The sequence below is a fragment of the Trachypithecus francoisi genome, unplaced genomic scaffold (genome assembly GCF_009764315.1).
Source record: "Trachypithecus francoisi isolate TF-2019V2 unplaced genomic scaffold, Tfra_2.0 Lachesis_group4, whole genome shotgun sequence".
Lineage (NCBI taxonomy): Eukaryota > Metazoa > Chordata > Mammalia > Primates > Cercopithecidae > Trachypithecus > Trachypithecus francoisi.
The window spans coordinates 30966415-30986884 of NW_022681469.1; the positions used below are offsets into that span (position 1 = coordinate 30966415).

The 20470-nt window shown below is 39.5% G+C and overlaps 1 protein-coding gene across 1 annotated transcript in view; it reads right to left on the reverse strand.

Annotated features, from left to right (window-relative positions):
• Nucleotides 1-20470, reverse strand: part of SND1 (staphylococcal nuclease and tudor domain containing 1) — a 452156-nt gene that overhangs the window by 168186 nt on the left and 263500 nt on the right. Inside the window, exon 14 of the mRNA XM_033195134.1 lies at nucleotides 19539-19611. Coding sequence (XP_033051025.1) covers nucleotides 19539-19611 — 73 coding nt within the window. The remainder of the gene's footprint in view (nucleotides 1-19538; nucleotides 19612-20470) is intronic.

Genomic DNA, 20470 nt, shown 5'->3' on the forward strand with positions numbered 1-20470 from the left:
CATAACAGCACACAAAACAGCATGGGAAAATGGGAATACACTAAACCTATTAGTTAACAATTAACCACTCAGGATTGTCATGTGCAAGGCTCAAATGGGAATTGCTAATAATGAAGATCACGAATTAGTTCTCATCATCACAATCACTCTTTGATTAACATCACACGAAAATGAACTAAAAACAAATACATGCAGAACTGATGATGTTACTGGGGAAGCATATTCTACCAGCACTTGAGAAACAGCTAGAAAGAAGTCCATCAACCCTGACGGGCCTTCCTGGAGGTGCAAGCATATGCTCTACTGCCCATCCCAGGATGTTTCTTCCTATGAAGCTCTCTGTACTGCTTGGTCCCACCAGCGCTGACGTGAGGGTAAAGGACTCCAGGGCACAATGCTGTTTGGGTCTAAAGCAGCAAAATCCTTGTGAACCAAGGACAGACACAGGAAAAAAAAAAAAAAAAAAGAGTGTGGAGATCAGAACGAATCGTTAAGGATAGTGAAGCAAATGTGCTCTCTCATTTTAAGGTGTATGATAATCATTCACTGCCATAGTTATCTATGTTTTTCAGGGTTGTGCAGACCAGGAGAATTACTTTTGCGGCTATGTGGAAGACAAATCACAACTACATCTCCTGTCAGCAAGGCAAAACCATCACCTATCACTCCACACTCTTACTACTTTCCACATCTTGGGCCCTATGGCCCCAAGTGCCATTTTAATTCACAGAATGAGTTTATGATTTGATGAAGAGCCAGTTGTACAGCGTGATCATCTCTTGAAATACATGGAACCCTGCGAGGGGAGGATTCTCTGTGAATGCCCTTGAGCTCCTGTGTCACCACAAAGCACTTGCAAATTGGAAACTGTTCTTCCCTGGCTGCTCATCAATACTTTGTGGTGAGATGTGTACTAGAGAGACCAGGGAGGGCGTAAACTTCAGTGAGCTGCAAGTTTAACAGGAATGAAGTGAACATAAAGGAGAACACTGACAAAAACAAACCCCCAAACAAAAAAATTACAACAGGAAAAAAAAGGTGCTAAAACTAGGCCATCAATTATCTTTCAATAATTGGGTAGCATGGCACATGCCTGTAATCCTAGCGCTTTGAGAGGCCGAGGTGGGAGCATCACATGAGGCTAGGAGTTCAAGACCCCATCTCTACAAAAAATTTGAAAATTAGTCAAGCACGGTGGCACGGGCCTGTAGTCCCAGCTGCTTGGGAGGCTAAGGCAAGAGGACTGCTTCAGCCCAGGAGTTTGAGGCTGCAGTGAGCTATAATCATACCACAACACTCTAGCCTGGGTGATAGATTGAGACCTTGTCTCTTGAAAAATTAAAAATCAGATTCTCACACAGTTTACTTGGTTGGTGAAGCACCTCACTCAGGCCTGCAGCATGTAGAACATAGGAGAAACCACAGCCCAGGCTCTGAGCTCCAGTTCTGGCAGCATGAATCAAGAGGACATTTGGACGTTTGTAGGAGCATTAAGCAGGAAGAAAGCCCTGAGCTTAGGATGTGTCATTCTAATTGGTGATGCCCTCAACAAAGAGTATTACAATTATTAAAAGAAATGTCCTGGCTAAGCAAATTTTCCAAAGGGGGCAGGAATGGTATGCTTGCCCAACTGGAAGAAGGAAGCCACAGGGCAAAGCAGTGCAAGGGTAGCACTCCAATGTGTGGAAGAAAACCATTACTCTCCAATCAGACTTGCAAGGAACTGAATCGTCTACAAGTTTAAGGAGCCCAAAGAAAGTCAGACATCTACAAATATTTTTATTCGGTTGGTCCTACCCACCATTTATTTTTTGCTTTCCACAGTGTAAAATTCTGAGAAATGAAACCAGAACTTGGCAAATACTTAGGAAGAGAAGACACATCTCTATGTTTAGAATGAAAATATGCAAAGCACCATTTGGACAATCACTGCAGTCCACTAAAATAAAGTGAAATCCTGTTAGAGGAACAGATTAGGGACCCTCAGAAAACGGTCTGGGCCAGGCATGGTGGCCTCATGCCTGTAATGTTTTGCCTGAGGCAAAAACATTGCTTGAGTCGGGGAGTTTGAGATCAGCCTGGCCATCATCATGGGACCTTGCCTCACAAAAAAAAAAAAAAGAAAGAAAGAAAAAAATCAGCTGGGCGTGGTGGTACACACCTGTAGTCTTATGTACTCAGAAGGCTGATGTGGGAGGATAGCTTAAGCCTTGGAGGTAGAGGCTGCAGTGAGCAGTGATGGCACACCACTGCACTCCCAGCCTGGATGACAGAGTAAGACTTTGCCTTATTCTTTAAAAAAACAAAGCAAGGCAAAGCAAAGATAATGGCCTGGACGTTATACATAAACACTAAAACTGGAAATAACCTAAATATCCCTCAACTGGGTATAAATTTTAGTACACCACACAATGGAATACTGCTCTACACTAAAAAAGCCATGGGCAACAACATGTATGAATCTCAAATACATGATTACATTTGTATGACATTTTGACAAAGGTTAAACTATAGTTAAACAGAACAACATGAGTGGTTGCCAGGGACTAGAAGTTGACTCTAAAAGGAATGGAAGAATTGGGACGATGGAACAGTTCTACTATCTTGACTGTGGTGATGATTTCATAAATATATGTTTCTCAAAATGCACATTTGCCAAAACTCACAGAATTATATGCTAAAAATGAGAACATTTTACTGTATATAAATTATACCTTTAAGAATATACACCAACACAATAAAAACAACCTGCACAGGAAGAATATACAATATTTTAATTTTTAACTCAAGAAAACTTATGCCGTAATTAATCTGCAAGTAGTTTGGAGAGAATAGCAAATTCAAAATTAACCACCCAGTCATTATGTTTTAAATCAACTACTTTGATCACTACTTTGAATACTAGTTTATTAAAGTACTTAAAACATTTTAATAAGAAAATGGTTTAGATGAGAAAGCAAGGGGTTAGAAAAGCACAGAAAAAAAAGTCTCACTGGTTCCCCAAAAGCAGCGTAAGAAAGTCTCAACTTTCAGCAATAGCTAAAAGAAAGCATCAGATGGAGCATGAGGCCATCCACATGGGCCATAAAGAGGACACATTTTGTTCAAATAAAGAAAAAAGTTCTACTAAGTACATATGCCTACTGACATTTCTTTTCTACCTTGAAATAAAATCATGTGATACAGCTTAATGTGAATAAAGTAATACCCAATTCTCAATCAAATAAAAATTCTATACAAGCTCAGAGATTGTTCTCTTATTGAATGACTTTCAGTTTCCCAAATTTAACCATATAAAATTATGCTGTGAGAAGCATTCAGTTTAACCTTTAGAAATGAAGTCATTGCCTTTTAGTGGTAAAAATCTGCATTTTATCATCAACAGGAAATACAATGCCCTTGGCTTATTCTAGAGAATTTTTTTTTTTTTTCAAGATAAGTTAGGCATAGAAAGTGCAGATGATGGTGTATCTGTGCCTCAAGTAAAAAGGGCAGAAATAAGAATATATCTAGTCAGGATAAAGTATCAAGCACACAAGCTTGCTTTCTTCCTGTCTTCAATGTTCTTTCTCTAACTTGGATGACAGGCAGCCATCAAGGCAGTGCCAAAGGTGCCAGGTGATGAGGGCTGCCAACCCACAGAACTACCTGAAAGGTATGGCTCATAATTCTTGCTGTATAGAAAAGTTTCCATGAACAAATCTGTCTCCCTACCTCATCTCAAACTGTCCCTTTTCCCCATTTTTCCATACTCTAACTTCTCAACACACTAGTCTTACAATTTTTTGTTAACTCAATACTCAGTGTTCATAATATCATGACTTTGTAAATGATAGCCCTCCAGTTAGAGAGCTTCCTCCCAAGAGTTCTTCCATCCTCCTGTTGACCTCTGCAGGGTGGCTTGCTAGGATTCCCCTTGGCCAAGACTGGCAATTCTTTTCACAACCTTTCCCAGATTGCTTCCTCGATCCATGCCTTCTGCTTTATTGGTTTGTTTCCCTTCGTTTTTGTTAAACAAACAAACAAACAACTACAAAGTATTTCATAGAGAAAATGTCTTATCTCTCTGAGGTCAAGTAAGTAAATATACTATTGATTTTGTAGTTTTATTCGGAGAAAAACTATCCTACTCTTGAATATGTTGAATCAACAGATAAACTTCTTCCATTATTCATCAGTATAGTAATGTACTATATTTTTGAAATGACTGAATGCTTTAGTAATGATATGAAGAACATTTATTTCAGTATGCAACTTAATTGTATCTACTCAAACACAGGAATAAGAGAGAGTGGTTCAGACATACCAATTTGTAAGAAGAAAATGTTTATAGGAGAGTTTAACACACTGGGAGGTATACCTTCCAATTATTTTTAGCTAAAATATTCTACAAAAGCAGGTACTTTACTCAAATTATAAACATTCTATTTATATCAAATACTCCATTAAATTGTAATGGTTAAAAGTAGCATTTCTACTTTGAACTGGTAAAAATAAACACAGAAAAAGGCCATTTAGACTTTTAACAAATCTAGAGTTACTTTTCTAAGAATTAAATGATAATTAATTTTTATAGGAAGACTACAATAAACATCTTACACATTTTCAGAATTGACACATGAGACTGGACTAAAAACATAGCTTATGCATGGTATGTGGCACTAAGAATACGAAATAAAGCAAATCAACCACCATCTACAACTGTGCACATCAATTACAAGGCTAGGATTAAAAAAATAACTTAACAGGTTTAAAATACTATTTTTTTCTTTAACAGTTTTGGATCAATTTTTATCACTTCCAAAGTCTCTATAGGCAAGAGGTAAGAACCTATTATAGAACCAGAAAATGGCTTGAGAGATAATTAAAATAAAATGTGTAGAGTAAAGAATTTAAAAGACATCTGATGAGGTGCAAGTCTTCATTTCATGGGCAAATCAAGAACTTGGGCCAAGAAAATTGATGTCACACTTAACTGTGCCCCACCCAAGACAAGAATGCAACTTCAGAAAATAACAGAGAAAAAAAAAAAAGTCAGCAAGTAACCTATAATATAAAAATTATCTTAAAATCAAAATAAATGTTAGTAAAGGCTAAATGGCTAAAACACTTTTAATATTTCCTAAAAGTATTTTGAACATTCATTTTTGCCTGCAGACACACCAGTATAGGTTCAATAAACCTTAAGTGAAAGTTTTATTTTTATGTCTAATTAGTCTTTTAAAGCCTTACATTTTTAAAGCATTAATAAAAATAGATAATTACACAATTCAGGAGAGAAAGTTCTAGTTTTTTTTTTTTAACATGGAGAAAAATGGCAACAATTATGATAGAAATTTATTACTAATTAAAACAGAAGGTGGTCAGTGTTTTGAAGAACAACAACAAATGCATCCAATTAAAAACCCAATCATTTTACTCAATAAAGATTTATAGGATGATGTTGTTAAAAACTATATGCTATTCTTTGGCCTAGGTTTCTACTTTATGGACATGTTCTGAGAAAATAATCATAGACTATGATTTATCTAAAGGAACAAATGTTTATGAGAGGAAAAAACAATAAAACAACTCCAATATCCAACAATAGAAGGCTGATTAAATCAATTCTAGTAGAGCACTTTACAGCATTCATTCATCCAACAATATCTGCTAAGTACCTACTTGGTGCCAGATACTCTTCTAGCACCTGACTATATAGTTAAGAATAACACAGCAAGGCTTCCCATCCTGAAAAGAGCTTACAATACTTAAAAGAAAAAGAAATAAATAAGGAAACCCACATTCTGGTGAGTAGAAGAGTTAGTAGTACAGATAATTTCTATTATTTTCACTCACATTTGATGCATTTAAAAACAGAAACTTTGATAGAAAATTTGAATGAAGAAAAATATGCCTAAGGTTTTGTTTATAAAAGAAAAAAGTCATCTGGGGGCGGTGGCTTACGCCTGCAATCCCAGCACTTTGGGAGGGGGAGGCGGGCGGATGACTTGAGGTCAGGAGTTCGAGACCAGCCTGGCCAATATGGTGAAATCCCATCTCAACTAAAAAAAAAAAAATACAAAAATGAGCCAGGTATGGTGGCAGGAACCTATAATTCCACCTTCTCGGGAGACATGAGAATCACTTGAACCTGGGGGAGGCAGAGGCTGCAGTGAGCTGGGATTGTGCCATTGCACTCCAGCCTGGGCTACAAAGTGAGACTCTGTCTAAAAAAGAAAAAAAAAGAAAAAAAAAAAGAAAAAATCTATTAACATTCAAGTCTGATTAAACTTTGCCTAGATAAACTTCTACATTATTAAAGGTCAGATAACTAATTGTCTCTTTAGTTTGTAAGTGTCAGCATTCAACATTCACTGCAGTGAATTAGTTCTTATAATTAATTGTTCTATATATTTTGAAACAAATAAATATTATTGATGCTATAATAAAGTCTGTATACTGATGTGGAAACAGCTTGACCTGAAGCTGCATGTGAAATCTGCTCTACGATTCCATCAAAAACAGATTGAAGCACAGTATTTTATGGTACTAATGACACCAAACTAAGTAGTCTTTTTCTAAGGACTAAGAGTTTAATGTGGCTGAGTGCAGTGGCTCACATCTGTGTTCCCAGCACTTTGGGAGGCCCAGGTGGGAGAATCACTTGATTCAGGAGTTCCAAATCAGCTCTGGCAACATAGCAGCAGATCCTATCAGAATAGGATAGAGATCCTAACTCTATAAAAATTTTTTAAAAAATTAGCCGGGTGTGGTAGCGTGCCTGAAGTCACAGCTACCTGTGTAAAAAGAGTGTGGACAATGGGTAGAAAACAAACAAAAACCATACATTAATATGATCTGAGAATAAAAATTTGTTCCTTGTAAGGACAGCAACTTGTAAAAAGCCCAACAGCCAGGATCAGAAATAGATTTAATAAAGCATACCCATGCATGCATAAAAATACGTGAAACCAAGCTTAAACAATAATGAAACTACTTTTACAGAATGATACTTTTAAAGTAGTTGGAAATGTAGTTAGTGTTTAGGTGTATTTGGGAATTCTAATTTTTCTTAAGGAAAATACAGAATTAATCTTACCCCACCCAGCAGCTTTACAATTTTGTTATGATGTAACCACACGTGGATATTGTATTGGGGTTCTAGAATTGAGACTCTAAGGACCTTGTCTATCGGTGGAAAATGATGTACCACAGAGTGCATGAGTGATGGCAGAGAATTGAGACAGCTTTGGTGAAGATAACAGAAATTAATTTGTTCAGTTAAGGATCTCACATCATTGTCATTTCTTTCTCCATCAGTACACACGTGCTGATGGATGCTCTCAAGATTCCTCACTCATTCAAAACTACATAGACACCATCATTATGTACTTTATGCATTTCCTATTGTTAGGAAACTCCTAAAAACTACAGATCTAAAGATAAGACAGTTTCTGCTGACAACTCAGGTGGGAAGATATCTAGCTTTTGCTGCCCCCTTGCTTTCCTTCATTCCACAAATACTGCTCTATGGTCACCAGTAACTCATGGAATTGCACTGTCCACTGGATAGTTTTCAATTTCATCTTACTTCACCTTGAAGCTGGAGACTCAATTCTTGCCTTGTGAAACTCTCTCTCCTCTTAATTTGTACATTACACTCGCCTGATTTATCTCCGACAGCTTGGGCGGCAACTTTTTAAAGTCTGTCTGTTCAAACACTCCCATTCCATAAGTAATCTTGAAATAAAGGGCTTGGCCTAGGGACTCTTCTCTCTTAATGTTCTCTGGGCATTTTTGTACACTCACATGTAGGTGTCCTATAGTCCTAAAACTAATGCATGAAGCCTAGGCCACTAATGCTCATTAGTGCCTCAATTTTAACATGTTCAGAAAGTCTTAATATTCCTTGCAAACCTATTCTGCCATCATTTACAATATCAGAAAAGGAGCACCACCATCAACCAGATATTTGGAATGTTCATGCATGACACTTGATGTAACTTCCCTTTCTTGACCCCAATCCAAACAGCCACTCAATTCTACCAGTTCTTATACCAAAATAGATCTCACATTTATCTTTCCGCCTCCATTGCCACAATCCTAGTTCCAGCCACTATTCAGCAATCACCAGGTGAACTGCAAATTCTCCCCTAACCATTGTTTCAAGTCTATCTCGAAATAACAGCCAAAATGGGAAAAAAGAAAAATTTATAGATATATACAAATTCTCCCCTAACCATTTTCAAGTCTATCTCCAAATAACAGCCAAAATGGAAGAAAAGAAAAATTTATAGATATATACCTAGCTAACTCTCTTTCTCTCTCTGTGTGTATATATATATATGTACACACACACACACACACACACACACACACACACACACGCTGTCCTAATTATTCTACTCCCATTTCAATGATTTCTCACTGTTCTTCAGATAAAATTCAAAATCCTTTTCAAGGACTACAATGTCCAAATTATTCAGTTATTCATTCTCCCATTACTATCCTCACATTGCAGCAATGCTGACTGGTCTTCCATTGTGAACACAAGCAAACTTCCACCTCAGGACTTTCGTATACAACATTTTATCCTTTGGCCCTGAACAAGATCTTCTGCTAAATCCTTCTTTGGGCCTCACTTTGAAATCACTTCAAGGACTTTATCAGACCACTTAGAATAAGCTATGGCCACCAGTATACACTCTCCCAGGACTCTGTACTCCCATTACGATTGTAATTATATAACAAATTGTGTATTCCCTGTAAAGACTGTAGCTGTCTTGTTTTAATATATTCTCAACACTCAGCATTCTGCCTGGCATATGAAAAGCTCTCGATAAATACTTATTGTTTGATCATTCATTCACTGATTCAACATGAGGAATGCGTTTAAAAAACAAGACAGAGATGGCACATGTTAAATGTCAAAAAAGAGATAAAGAGGCAGTAAAATAACTCAGGAGAGGAAGCGGTAGGATTTAGGACTGGAATTGGATGAAGAGTTTGCAATGTAAATACTATTGAGGATGATAATGACAGCTCTCATTTATAGAGGACTTTCTGTGTGCTAGGCAGAATGCTAAGCAATTTAATAATAATGAACACCAGGCTGGGAGCAGTGGCTCGCACTTGAGCCCAGGAGTTCGAGATCACCATGGGTAACATGGCAAAACCCCATCTCTACAAAAAAATAAAAACTTTGCCAGGCGTAGTGGTGCACACCCGTGGTCCCAGCTACTTGGGAGGCTAATGCAGGAGAATCACCTGAGCCTGGGAGGCAGAGGTTGCAGTGAGCTGAGATTGTGCCACTGCACTCCAGCCTGGGCAACAGAGCTGAGATCCTGTCTCAAAAAAAATAATGAACACCGGCATGTGAACCACTGCTCTCTGTTGAGCTCTTATGTCAACTGTTTAAAACAGCTACATGTATTAATTCACTCACTCACACCACAATCTAATGAGGTGAGTGCCATTATCATACCCATTTCCCACAGGGGAAAACTGAGGTACAGAAATAAAAAATAACTTCCCCAAGACGCCAAGGTTATAAGCAATTGAGGCACAATTGAACCCCAGTAATCTAATGTTAGAGCCCATGCTAATCATCGTAACTCCACACTGCCACTATATTCTAAAAGACACGCACCCCTTTGGCTACATTCTTTTACTAACTTGCCCACTTACAGTTAATAACCAGTATAGCCAATCCTCTACCTTGGAGTATGGGGCACTTTTTTCCAAACACAAGTTCATGCTGTTTGAGCCCATCACTTGGCAAACTGAATCTAAACTGGGCACTTTAATGAGATACAAAAAGATTCCCTTCTCAGGAGTTTAGAAACTAGTAAGGAAAACCAATGCACATATATTAAATAACTTACGAAATTACCAATTTATCAACAAGCACAAAATCATGGTAATATGATTGTGTAAATGTTGAAGGGCAAGATCAGAAGGCAGTGGGGATAAAATGGGAGAAATTACCTGGAAGAAGAGACATATGCCAGGGAAGAAGGCATGGCCAGCAGGGGAGAAGAGATAGCATTGCAAAAAGAAGAAATGCGATTCAACAAATGCTAATTAACAATGAAGTCAGAGTCAGTCAACTGAGGACCTTAAGTAGTGGAGGAGATGAATACGATATAAAGAAAATAAATGGTCTCTACTGTGGGTGAAGTATCTGGGGATGTTGCAGTAATGCAAATCAATCGAACACGGGTCTTCCTCCAAATTAGAAATCTTGGTAATAGCTTACATTTTCAGGCCCCTTCCAAATTCAATATTGTATTAGGACTTCTATAATTTCTTCCTGAGAACACCATTTCCTGAACAACTGAGGCAGAAAACTACCAGGGCATTTCAAAGCAACCCGGGGCTCTAATTTCAAAATATCTGGATGTTAACACTGCAAAGACTGTCCAAAATTCTGTACGACATATTCTGTAGGGAATATGTTGTAAGCATGCTAAATAAAGACTTAAAATACAAGTAAGCAGAATGTCTATGTTAGTAAAATTACTTACTTTGAAATGTTTACATAAGCAATAGCCACAGGACACAATGAGTTCAATCCAAGGCTAAGTAGTGTTATGATGGTAAAGTGGAGAGTGAATCTGGGGCTATGCAGAAATATTTCAAGTTTTATCACATCACTCAGCAGCCATGGGACAGATCAGACAATCCAATCACACACCTCAACCTGGGAATCAGAAATTTTGTCAACTGCCTCCAAAATATACTTACATTCATCCCTGTAATGGGCTCATTTAACCAGTTTTGACCCATAAAATAGAATCACAGAGTGTTATCTACATGCACCTAGAGAATGGGAAAGAGAACAATCGAAGAACCTGGACCAGCTATAGCCGAATTTATGGCCAGAGGAACTCTCTTTGGAAAAAGATGCTACTTTATTTGGAAAAAATGTTCCTAATTCCCTCAATTTCCTTTCTCATGTCTTTGAACAAAAATAAAGGAAAAAATCATTATAGCTCAGTACACTTCAATGAATGCTAGGACCCTGTTGCTGAGGAGCTCATTTGCATGCACTCCTGTTTGTGAAGGCACAGTTAAACAAGGAAGCAGAAGGAAACCAGAAAAATTTATGGCAGAAAGCTTCCTGATAATAGAATCCATGACAGTGACAAGCTACTGACTATACTGGGAGGAAGATACTTTTGTTATATAAGAAGGAACAAATAAAGAAGCCCTGTCTCTAACAGTGCTCCACCTCTGGGCAGCTCACCTGAGTAAACATTTTCTCAGAGGTGTTGAATTGCAGAGCTAGGACACTCACACCAATGGACAAGAAGCTGTGCCCTGCTTTCAAAGTCCAATCCTAGCTCCCTACCTCAAGGTTATCTGCTCTGGTGCCTGAATTTTCCAAGACAAGACTGTTCTAAACAAAAAGCTAAACCAAGTAAGGTACAGACTTGGAACCAGACATGATGCAGATGAAAGAGACATAATCACTTTTGAAATTTTTCTTTTTTTAGGACTTTCACAGCCAAATTATTGTTCATGTTTCCAGGTACAGAGGAGGCAACAAAACCAAGATTTTCAAAGGATGTAATTCTATAATCATTTATTGTCCACCATATACATGGTTTTGTATTTCTCTTGCTTCTACAATTGTTTCCCCTGTTAAAAGATAATTTTCAGTAAGGTAAAATCTCGACTCTTATTCAAATATAAAATAAACTTCATATAGAAAATTTCATTTTAACCGCACTAATTAATAAGGGAACCAGAAAGGCTCAAAGAGACTAAAGAACAGATATAAGTTAAGTTACTAGGAATACTGAGGTGAATTTGCTAAAGTTGCAAAAACAAAGTCAAACTAGGGAATAAAAATGTAAAGTTTGAAATCATTTATCTTACAGGGTGGAAATCAATTGTATCTCTTCGGGACCACATTTCTACATTTCTATCTACAAAGATGCAAAACAGCCCAATTAATAGAAGCTAAATAAAAGAAGTGAGAAACCATGTCCTAAATTTGGTGCCCTCCAAAAACAACACAACTCAGTCAAAAAGTGGACTAAAATCTATAAAAGGAGGCACTGAAACACAACCATCACTAACTGTGGCACCTGCTGCAATGAATTTTGAAAAAATTCCCATGTAAATAAAAAATGCTTTCAAATTTATTTAAGAGAAGGATGGCCCTGTAGTTCTGGCAAACATGAACAGGGGAGTTTCAAAAAACAAAGTGGTTGCACAGAACTCATATGAACAAAGAAACTATGGACAGCCAAGTGTGGTGGCTCATGCCTGTAAGTCCCAGTTACTTGGGAGGTTGAGGCAGGAGGACCTCTTGAGCCCAGGAATTTGAGTCCAGCCTGGGCAACAGAGTAAGATCTCATCTTAAAAAAGAAATAAAGAAAAAAAGAGAAAAAGAAACAAACTATGGGCAAAAAAACTCCAACACAATAAAGCAATGCTTTCCATCACAAGGGTGAGAGCAACTGGCTGAAGCAACTCTCTGGCAGAATCAAGATCAAGGTCTTCTTAGTAACATCCAACTCTTAGCAGAGACATATTTTAGAAGAGGTGAAAAGAGAAAAGAGGGCCGGACATGGTGGCTCATGCCTGTAATCCCAGCACTTTGCGAGGCTGAGGCGGGGGGGATCACCTGAGGTCGGGAGGAGTTCAAGACCAGCCTGACCAACATGGTGAAACCCTGTCTCTACCAAAAACACAAAAACTAGCTGGGTGTGGTGGCGCGTGCCTGTAATCCCAGCTACTCAGGAGGCTGAGGCAGGAGAATTGCTTGAACCCGGGAGGCGGAGGTTGCAGTGATCTGAGATGGCGCCACTGCATTCCAGCCTGGGCAACAGAGCAAGACTCTGTCTCAACAAAAAATAAAATAAAATAAAATAAAATAAAATAAAATAAAATAAAATAAAAAACAGAGAGAGAGAAAAGAGACCAGGCATGGGGGCTCACTCCTGCAATCCCAGTACTTTGGAAGGCTGAGGTGGGAGGGTCACTTGAGCTCAGGAGTTTGAGACTGGCCTGGACAACAAGTGAGACTACATGTCTATTTTTTTGGAAAAAAAATTAAATTAAAAATATAAGAGAAAAGAAAAAAAAAAGGGTTTGAAGTTTTTTCCAAAGTCTGGGAGAAACTTACAAGGTGGCTGCCACTTTGGCATCAGAGGTTGTGTGCCACAGAGGTGATGGCATGTTTCTGTGCAGCGAGGATCCAAGCCAGTCACCTGCACATTGTAGTCCAACTAGAGTTCAATAAACTTTGCTTGAAGAAAGAAGAGAGAAATAGAGCAATATCTTTTCCTAAATTAGTAACAACCTGAGCTACCAAATACAACAGCGATGCAAGAAAGCCACCAGGATAACCCAACACTCCCACCAACCATGGCTTCCAGTCAAGGGACCAAGAGAGCACACACTGCTTGCTGTGGAGAGCAAGTTCTGCAGACAGTAAGCTGGCTCTTCCAGAGTTCCTTTGGAATTTTCTCAGAGTAGCAAATGCAGAGCCCAGCAGTGGAGCCAGCAGCTACTGTGTGAATGAAGCTCCAGTGCTAGGCAACCCCTCCAGGTCACAGAAACCCACCCGACAGAACCACAGGCCTTGATGCTGTGCCATCTGGACAGTAACTTAGACTGCAGTTGGCAAGAGAGACGTGAGAACATGGTGTAGGGCCAAGGGGGGTAAAAAAGGGAAGGGCTATTTAAAACAAACAAAAAAAATCAAATACACTCTGAGAGCATTTGTGTCATCAAATACCAGAGATTAGAAAAAACAAAAAGCTGAAAGGAATTTTAGAATCACGAGAGTAAGAAAAATAAATCTAAACTAGGTGGGCCAGAAAACATATAAGACAAACTGCAATTTAACACAGACCTAACTCATAAAGCCCCTGGGTGATTTTGCTCCTTTCATCTTCTTCAGACTTAGCAAGCAAACCACTCTTTTTTCTTTTTAATTCTCTCTCTCTTTTTGAGATGGAGTCTCGCTCTGTCACCCAGGCTGGAGTGCGGTGGCGCTATCTTAGCTCACTGCAACCTCTGCCTCCCAGGTTCAAGCAATTCTCCCTGCCTCAGCCTCCCAAGTAGCTGGGATGACAGGTGCCCGCCACCACGCCTAGCTAATTTTTTTGGTATTTTTTTAGGAGAGATGGGGTTTCGCCATGTTGGCCAGGCTGGTCTTGAACTCCTGACCCTCAGGAGATCTGCCCACCTCAGCCTCCCAAAGTGCTGGGACTACAGGCATGAGCCACCGTGCCTGGGCTTTTAAAAATTCTCGTTAGCCAAAAAGAGTATTTTTTTTCTTATGCTTCCATCAAGGCCTAAACATTCAAAAAGAGCTAAGGAAAGGTAACACCTACAGAAATCTCAAAGAAAGGATGACAGTGCTACTAAAGTTTAAGAGGGCAATGAAAACCTGAAACTGAAGGCAGAGGTCAGGAGCACATGCTGGAGAAAATCCAACCCTGTCTACCAATCTATTTCTTACCTATTGATTTAATCTTATCTGTTTTAAAGGAACACTTCAATCCTTTATATTAGCAAGTCAGAATCCTACTGGTCAACTCTGTAAGACTTCGTTTCATGAATAATAGGGCCCCAAATGTCTGACCTTCTTCCCCTGTGCCCTGCACCTTCCCCAGAGCTAGTCACTGGATCACTCCAAACCATGGCTTAATTTTTACGCTAGGTGTGGTGGCTCATGCCTATAACAGCAATATTTTGGGAGGTCAAACTGAGAGGATCACTTGAGGCCAGGGGCTTCAGATTGGCCTGGACAACAGAGCAAGATCCTGCGGGTGTGATGGCATGCACCTGTAGACCCCGTTACTCAGGAGGTTGAGTCAGGAGGATTGCTTGAGCCCAGGAGTGCAAAGCCACAGTGAGCTATGACTGTGCCACTGTACTTCCAGTCCAGCCTTGGTGATAAAGTGAGACTCCGTCTCCTTAAAAAAAAAAAAAAATCAGTAATATTATGTATTTCCAACAAAATCAGTCACGGAGAAAGGCGGTTATAAAAAAGTGCTATGTAACATGAGCATGAAACCAAGCCACGATGTGATAAACGTCCAAAGGAGCACAGCAGCAGTTAACAGATAAAAAGACCCATGGATTAAGAGAATAAATACTGTAATAGTGAAATTAACAGAGGAACTGTCAGGACTACGTAATATGAAAAGGCAGAATATATTGAAAAGAAGACAACCCCTATTCTGGGACTTTGAGAAATAAGACTGAAGAGGATGCTTTCTTCTTGTACCACCAAACAAAATCGTAACTTTTCATGCACAGAGGACAGACACAAAAGGAAAAGGACAGAGAAGAAAACTCAGATATACAATATGACTCATTGAGTCCTATTCCCATATAAGAGGAAGATGGAGAAGTGGAGGTAAAGGTAAAAGGTAAAATCAGCACTTGCAGGGCTGGCTGCAACTTGAGGAGTGGGGAGCTCTCTCTAATCTCAGAACCGTAATTGATTTGTCTGATCTACCAGAACAACAGTAAACCATGCACCAGCCCCATTTTATTGCCTGTTTTACACTCTACCTGCAGGAGATTGTATTTATTACGGAGCAGGCTACAGCAAAAACAATAATAAACCTAAGATAAAGAACAGCTGAGAAACCTGAGATAAAGAACACTGACATGCATATTCCAACTTTTTCTGTGCTGGTGAGGGAGGGAGCTGAGACAGGATCAATGAAAAACAAAACCAACTAATAATGAAAACATGGATGTACGAAGTCAGTCACCACAGAACCATTCTTCAAATCAAGTAAGACCTAGTACCAAGTCGGTCAAATTCTCAGCTAGTTCTACACACTCTGGAACATCCTGGCCTGAAAGGAAACCAGACTATGATAGAAATTGCAGCAGTGGCTGGTACTTCTAATAGCCTAGTTCCTACACTGTGAAAAATTGGAAATAGCAAAAAAACCAGTAACTTCTTCAGGAGCTAAAGTACCAGCTTGGGAGTACGTAATTTTCTTCCTTTAGTGGTTACCCTAAAAATAGGTATAAGAGATGCAGATAGGTCACCATACACATACACACACACACACACACACACACACACACACGTATTTATTTTTGGTAGAGATGGGGTCTCACTACATTGATCAGGCTGGTCTTGAATTCCTGACCTTAAGCAATCCTCCCACCTCAGCCTCCCAAAGTGCTGGGATTACAGGTGTGAGCCACCATCCCTGGTGTAGTAGGCCAAGTTTTTATCAAAGCCTTAGAGAAACTGGGGGTTCATTCAGTTGGTGTTATATGCAGATGTTCTGCCCATCTTATGGAAAACTCAAAACTCAGTTGACTTTGACATCAAAACCCATCTGTAACAACAAACAAGAAGGCCAGCTTATTTGGCCACTATAGAGGCTGGTATCTTACCTTCCAAGGCAAGCCATCAACCTGACACTCCTGTGCTTAGATGAGTCACTTCCAACCACATGCAATCAGCCAAGCAGGTCTTGTATTTGCTAGGTCTTCATACAAAAGCATTTTAACGCACTCTAACCCTTACTCTGTGAAATCATTTTTTAAATGGCAGGAGAAGAGATAATGGAAAAGGAGTAGAAACTCAACTCCTAAAGATGGAGGACACTAGAACAAAATTACAGGTTATCTGCCCCACCATCATGATATAATCTCTTCCATACAACACATTTCTTAACAGTGTTCAGGAGACAGAATGTGCACTTACGTATGTCTATTTTTTCACCAACGATGTGTACTGGGATGGAGAGGAGGGTGCTGAGAGGTATTATGCACAAACAGTTCATTGTAAATTATTTCGGCAGCATATTGCCTACACTGTCAGCTCAACAAAAACTTCCATTTATCACGGCCTGCAACTAAGAGGGGGATCAATCTGGGGCAGTGGGTAACACAGTTAAAGATTAAAAAAAGATTAAGAAACCTCTGTGAAACCATTACGTATATGTATATTACATTGTCTTTTTCCCTGTTTATTCTTCATCTGGCTGTAAGCCGTTTGGCCCATCTGACCCCACACCTGTCCCACAGACAGCAAAATTGCCAGCATGCTTCAGGAAGCAGAAAACCTATATATCTCACTTAAATGGAACAAGGGCACCCAACATACACACAGACTTAACACTGTGATGGAAAGAAGGGAAGGTTAGAAGGTGGGAGAAGACAAAACTCCTATATTAAAGAGGGCACAAAAAAATTGCAATCTTAGGTGAATAATTTGTGATTCAGGCAGACAAGGTCATATCTGACATCCATTTAAATCCAACAGCTTTTTCACTTTCAGTCTCCCATTTGCCCAAGCTTTACTGTTTTATGTGGTGACTGAGAGAAATTTAATTGGCATTTATGTTTAACTTAACAATCCTTCAATACTGAGACAGAAAAGATAATAACAACTGGTACGAAACTGAGCTAGACTTTAAGGGGAAGTTGGTGGGGTAGGAATAAAAGTAAATAAATAAATGAAGACAAGTTTCACAAGACCCACTGCTAATGACAGCAGAAATAAAGGAATAAAAAAAGCATCAGAAATCATCCAGGCAGGAGGCAGCGTAAGATTCAGAGACAGCAATGAAGATTGTTAGGACACTACATTGAGGGGTACAGAGAGGACAGCCCTGAGACCCGTGTGCCTGAACCTCAAAACCTCCTTAGAGTTGCTTCACCTCACTGCCGGTGTTAAATCAGAACTAGAAATGAAACCAGGTGGGCCCAAGGAGAGAGCCTATCCCTAAGGCTGAAATCAGCTTCTGGAAGGCCCTGGAGTATGGGCCCCACGTAAGCTTTTGGATGGGCATATTTGGCCCTTTGTGTAGAAGGGTTTTCATCGCATTTTCCAAACCATTTGTAACTTTTTTCTCCTGCTGATGAATCGCCAAAAATTTGTCCTTTTATTACTATAACAGCTTCAACAGCTTTACCAAAAGATCAATATTAAGGAAAGCATTGTGGAGAACACCGTGCACATACATAAAAATATTAATAATATATATGCAAAGAATAACTCAGCCGGGTAAGCTACACAGAAAATAGGCCAAGTAAGATCGCAATGGGTGAGTCACACCCGTTAAAAATGAACATTAGCAGATACACCATAGTTACCTGTGACTCAAAGGCCATTAGCTACAGGTTTCTGGGCTTCTCAGGATTCTAAGCCACAAAACGTGCATATCACTTTACTTCACCCACTTAACAGAGGCCCCAACCTCTAGACTGAAGTCCAGTTAATATGTTGTAGGTAACACTGTTTAACCCATAATCTGTAGTGACTGGTTATACAGAAAGAAAAGCTCAACAGAGTCCCACTGTTTAAGATGAGCAGGGGACCACTATACCTAGACAAGGGGAGCCTGCCAGACACATTTGTAGCAAGCAATCACCAGGAGCAACAGAAAAAGCCTCAGCCAGGCCTGGGCATACCACATAACAGGAAGATAATACACTCTGATTCATCACTCCTGCAGCCTAGGCTGAACTCTGGCACTTTTGTTTATACTAGTATTTTCTTCTCAGTGCCCAAGGCAAATTCCCTGAGTGCTTAAGCTAAGATTTACTAGCTCTTCCTCCTTCCATCTCCCCTGGGCTTCATCTTCCCTGGGCATCTTCCCCATGCATGGCACAGAGCTGATCCTCTCCTTAACCATTAGTGACTGTGGTGTTGAAATGGATGGTGTGTGTCTCAGCAATAGAGAGTGCCTTTCCTGGCCACCTGATCAAAATCAGCACTTACACCACTCACTATCCCCTTGGCCAGTTTTATTTCTCTTTACAGTAGTTTTCGCTACCTGACATTGCAACTGCCTCCCTTTCCCACTTGAATGTAGGGAGTTCAGCGGTTTTCTTCATTGTTATATTCCTAGTGCTTAGAGCAATTCCTGGCATACAGCAGGCACTCAATAAACACTTGTTGACTAAATGAATAAACTATCTCAACTATCAAACGGATCTATTCAGCCAAAGAGACCCTAAACACTCAAAGGTAAAGTCCTTACAGCTAAAGAATCATTTGGACACAGCCTATTGGGAGCTCTAAAATATTGGTGCCATTGATTCTTCTTTATTATCTATATGTATTATCTCAAAGGATGTTCATACATTTCTCCATTCTGTCCCACTTATAGGCAAGCAGAGAAACAAGAGGTCATGAGGAAATGATGAATTCATATCCTTCTCCTGAAACCTATACTTGACCTTTTGCCACTAAGACTTCCCACTCACATCAAGAACTGGACAGGGGTTTTAAAAAGAGGCAATTTTATTTTAATATAACTGAGAAGAACTACCTTCCAAACTCAAAATACAGTAATTAAAAATGAAAAAGCAACATAGAGACAGTTCAGGTAAAGAAAAAGAATGAAGTTAATTCTGCTTTTCCAGATTATAAAACAGGCTCCCTATAGATACCTAAGTAGATGCCCCGGGCAGAGGGGAAAAAATGTCAGTCAGTGCCTGAAAAGAAGCGCGCTAGAGAAAACACATAAGCTGAGGTCCTTCAGCAAATATGCAGGCACGTTCTTGAGCCTCTGAGCCACACAGCTTGATTCAGGGACTCGACTCACCCCAGATATATCTGCGACACGGTGGATAGGCACTTCCTTCTTGCTATGCAATCCTTTGCCATTCTTAATAGCTCTGTTAAGGAAGAGAAAAACCGATTAAAATAAGAATCACAATGGGAAGGGGTAGGAGGGTGTGAAAATGAACAGAGAAGTGAGGGTTGTTGAAGTGGGGATGTATGACTACACAAGTCACACTGTACACTGCTGAGTAGCCAGTCTGTGCAAGAGGATTTGGTGGAGGGGGGATTATAAAGCTGCTCTTCTCTTAAGCCCAGTTACCAGCATGTGGCTGCCAGTTTCCACTAACAGTGTACTTAGTAATCAGAGGGCTCCCTTACTTGTTTCCAAATTAAAGGCATTGTTCCAGGCACAAAAGAAGAATCAGTTAGAGAAGCACACGCCTAAGAAACAGAAGTAATAACGTTTCTTTCTGTGTTTAATCACATGAAACATTTTAAATGTAAAATATGTGGCTAGTGTTCCAATTCTAATGGAAATAAGTTCCTCCCAGGTAAAAAGATAAGTTGTCTTGAATGGAGCAATACTGTAGAGAAAAGTCATTTAACAGTAGGAAAAAAAATTAGCAAATGCTACATAACTGACATTAAGTCTCATTTTCAATCAGTCTCAGCTATAATAAGAGGAGATTTAACAGGGAACTCTGGGACTCTGCCAATCTCAGCCATGGGTTGATTTGCTCTAATCACCCAATCCTCTGAGTGGCAGCTTGGGACAGAAGCCTACGCCTCACTAGGTATGATCACTGGTATAACAATGAAGGACCACAGAATAAAAACTGACTAGTGAATCACTTGGTCCGTACACTGTTGGATAAGGCCTTCTTGTATACCGCCAGCCTGTAGACATCAGCAGGGAAGAGTTCTGAGCTTAGAGATAGAGAACTAGGGATTAGGGGATGTTCCTACGAATCT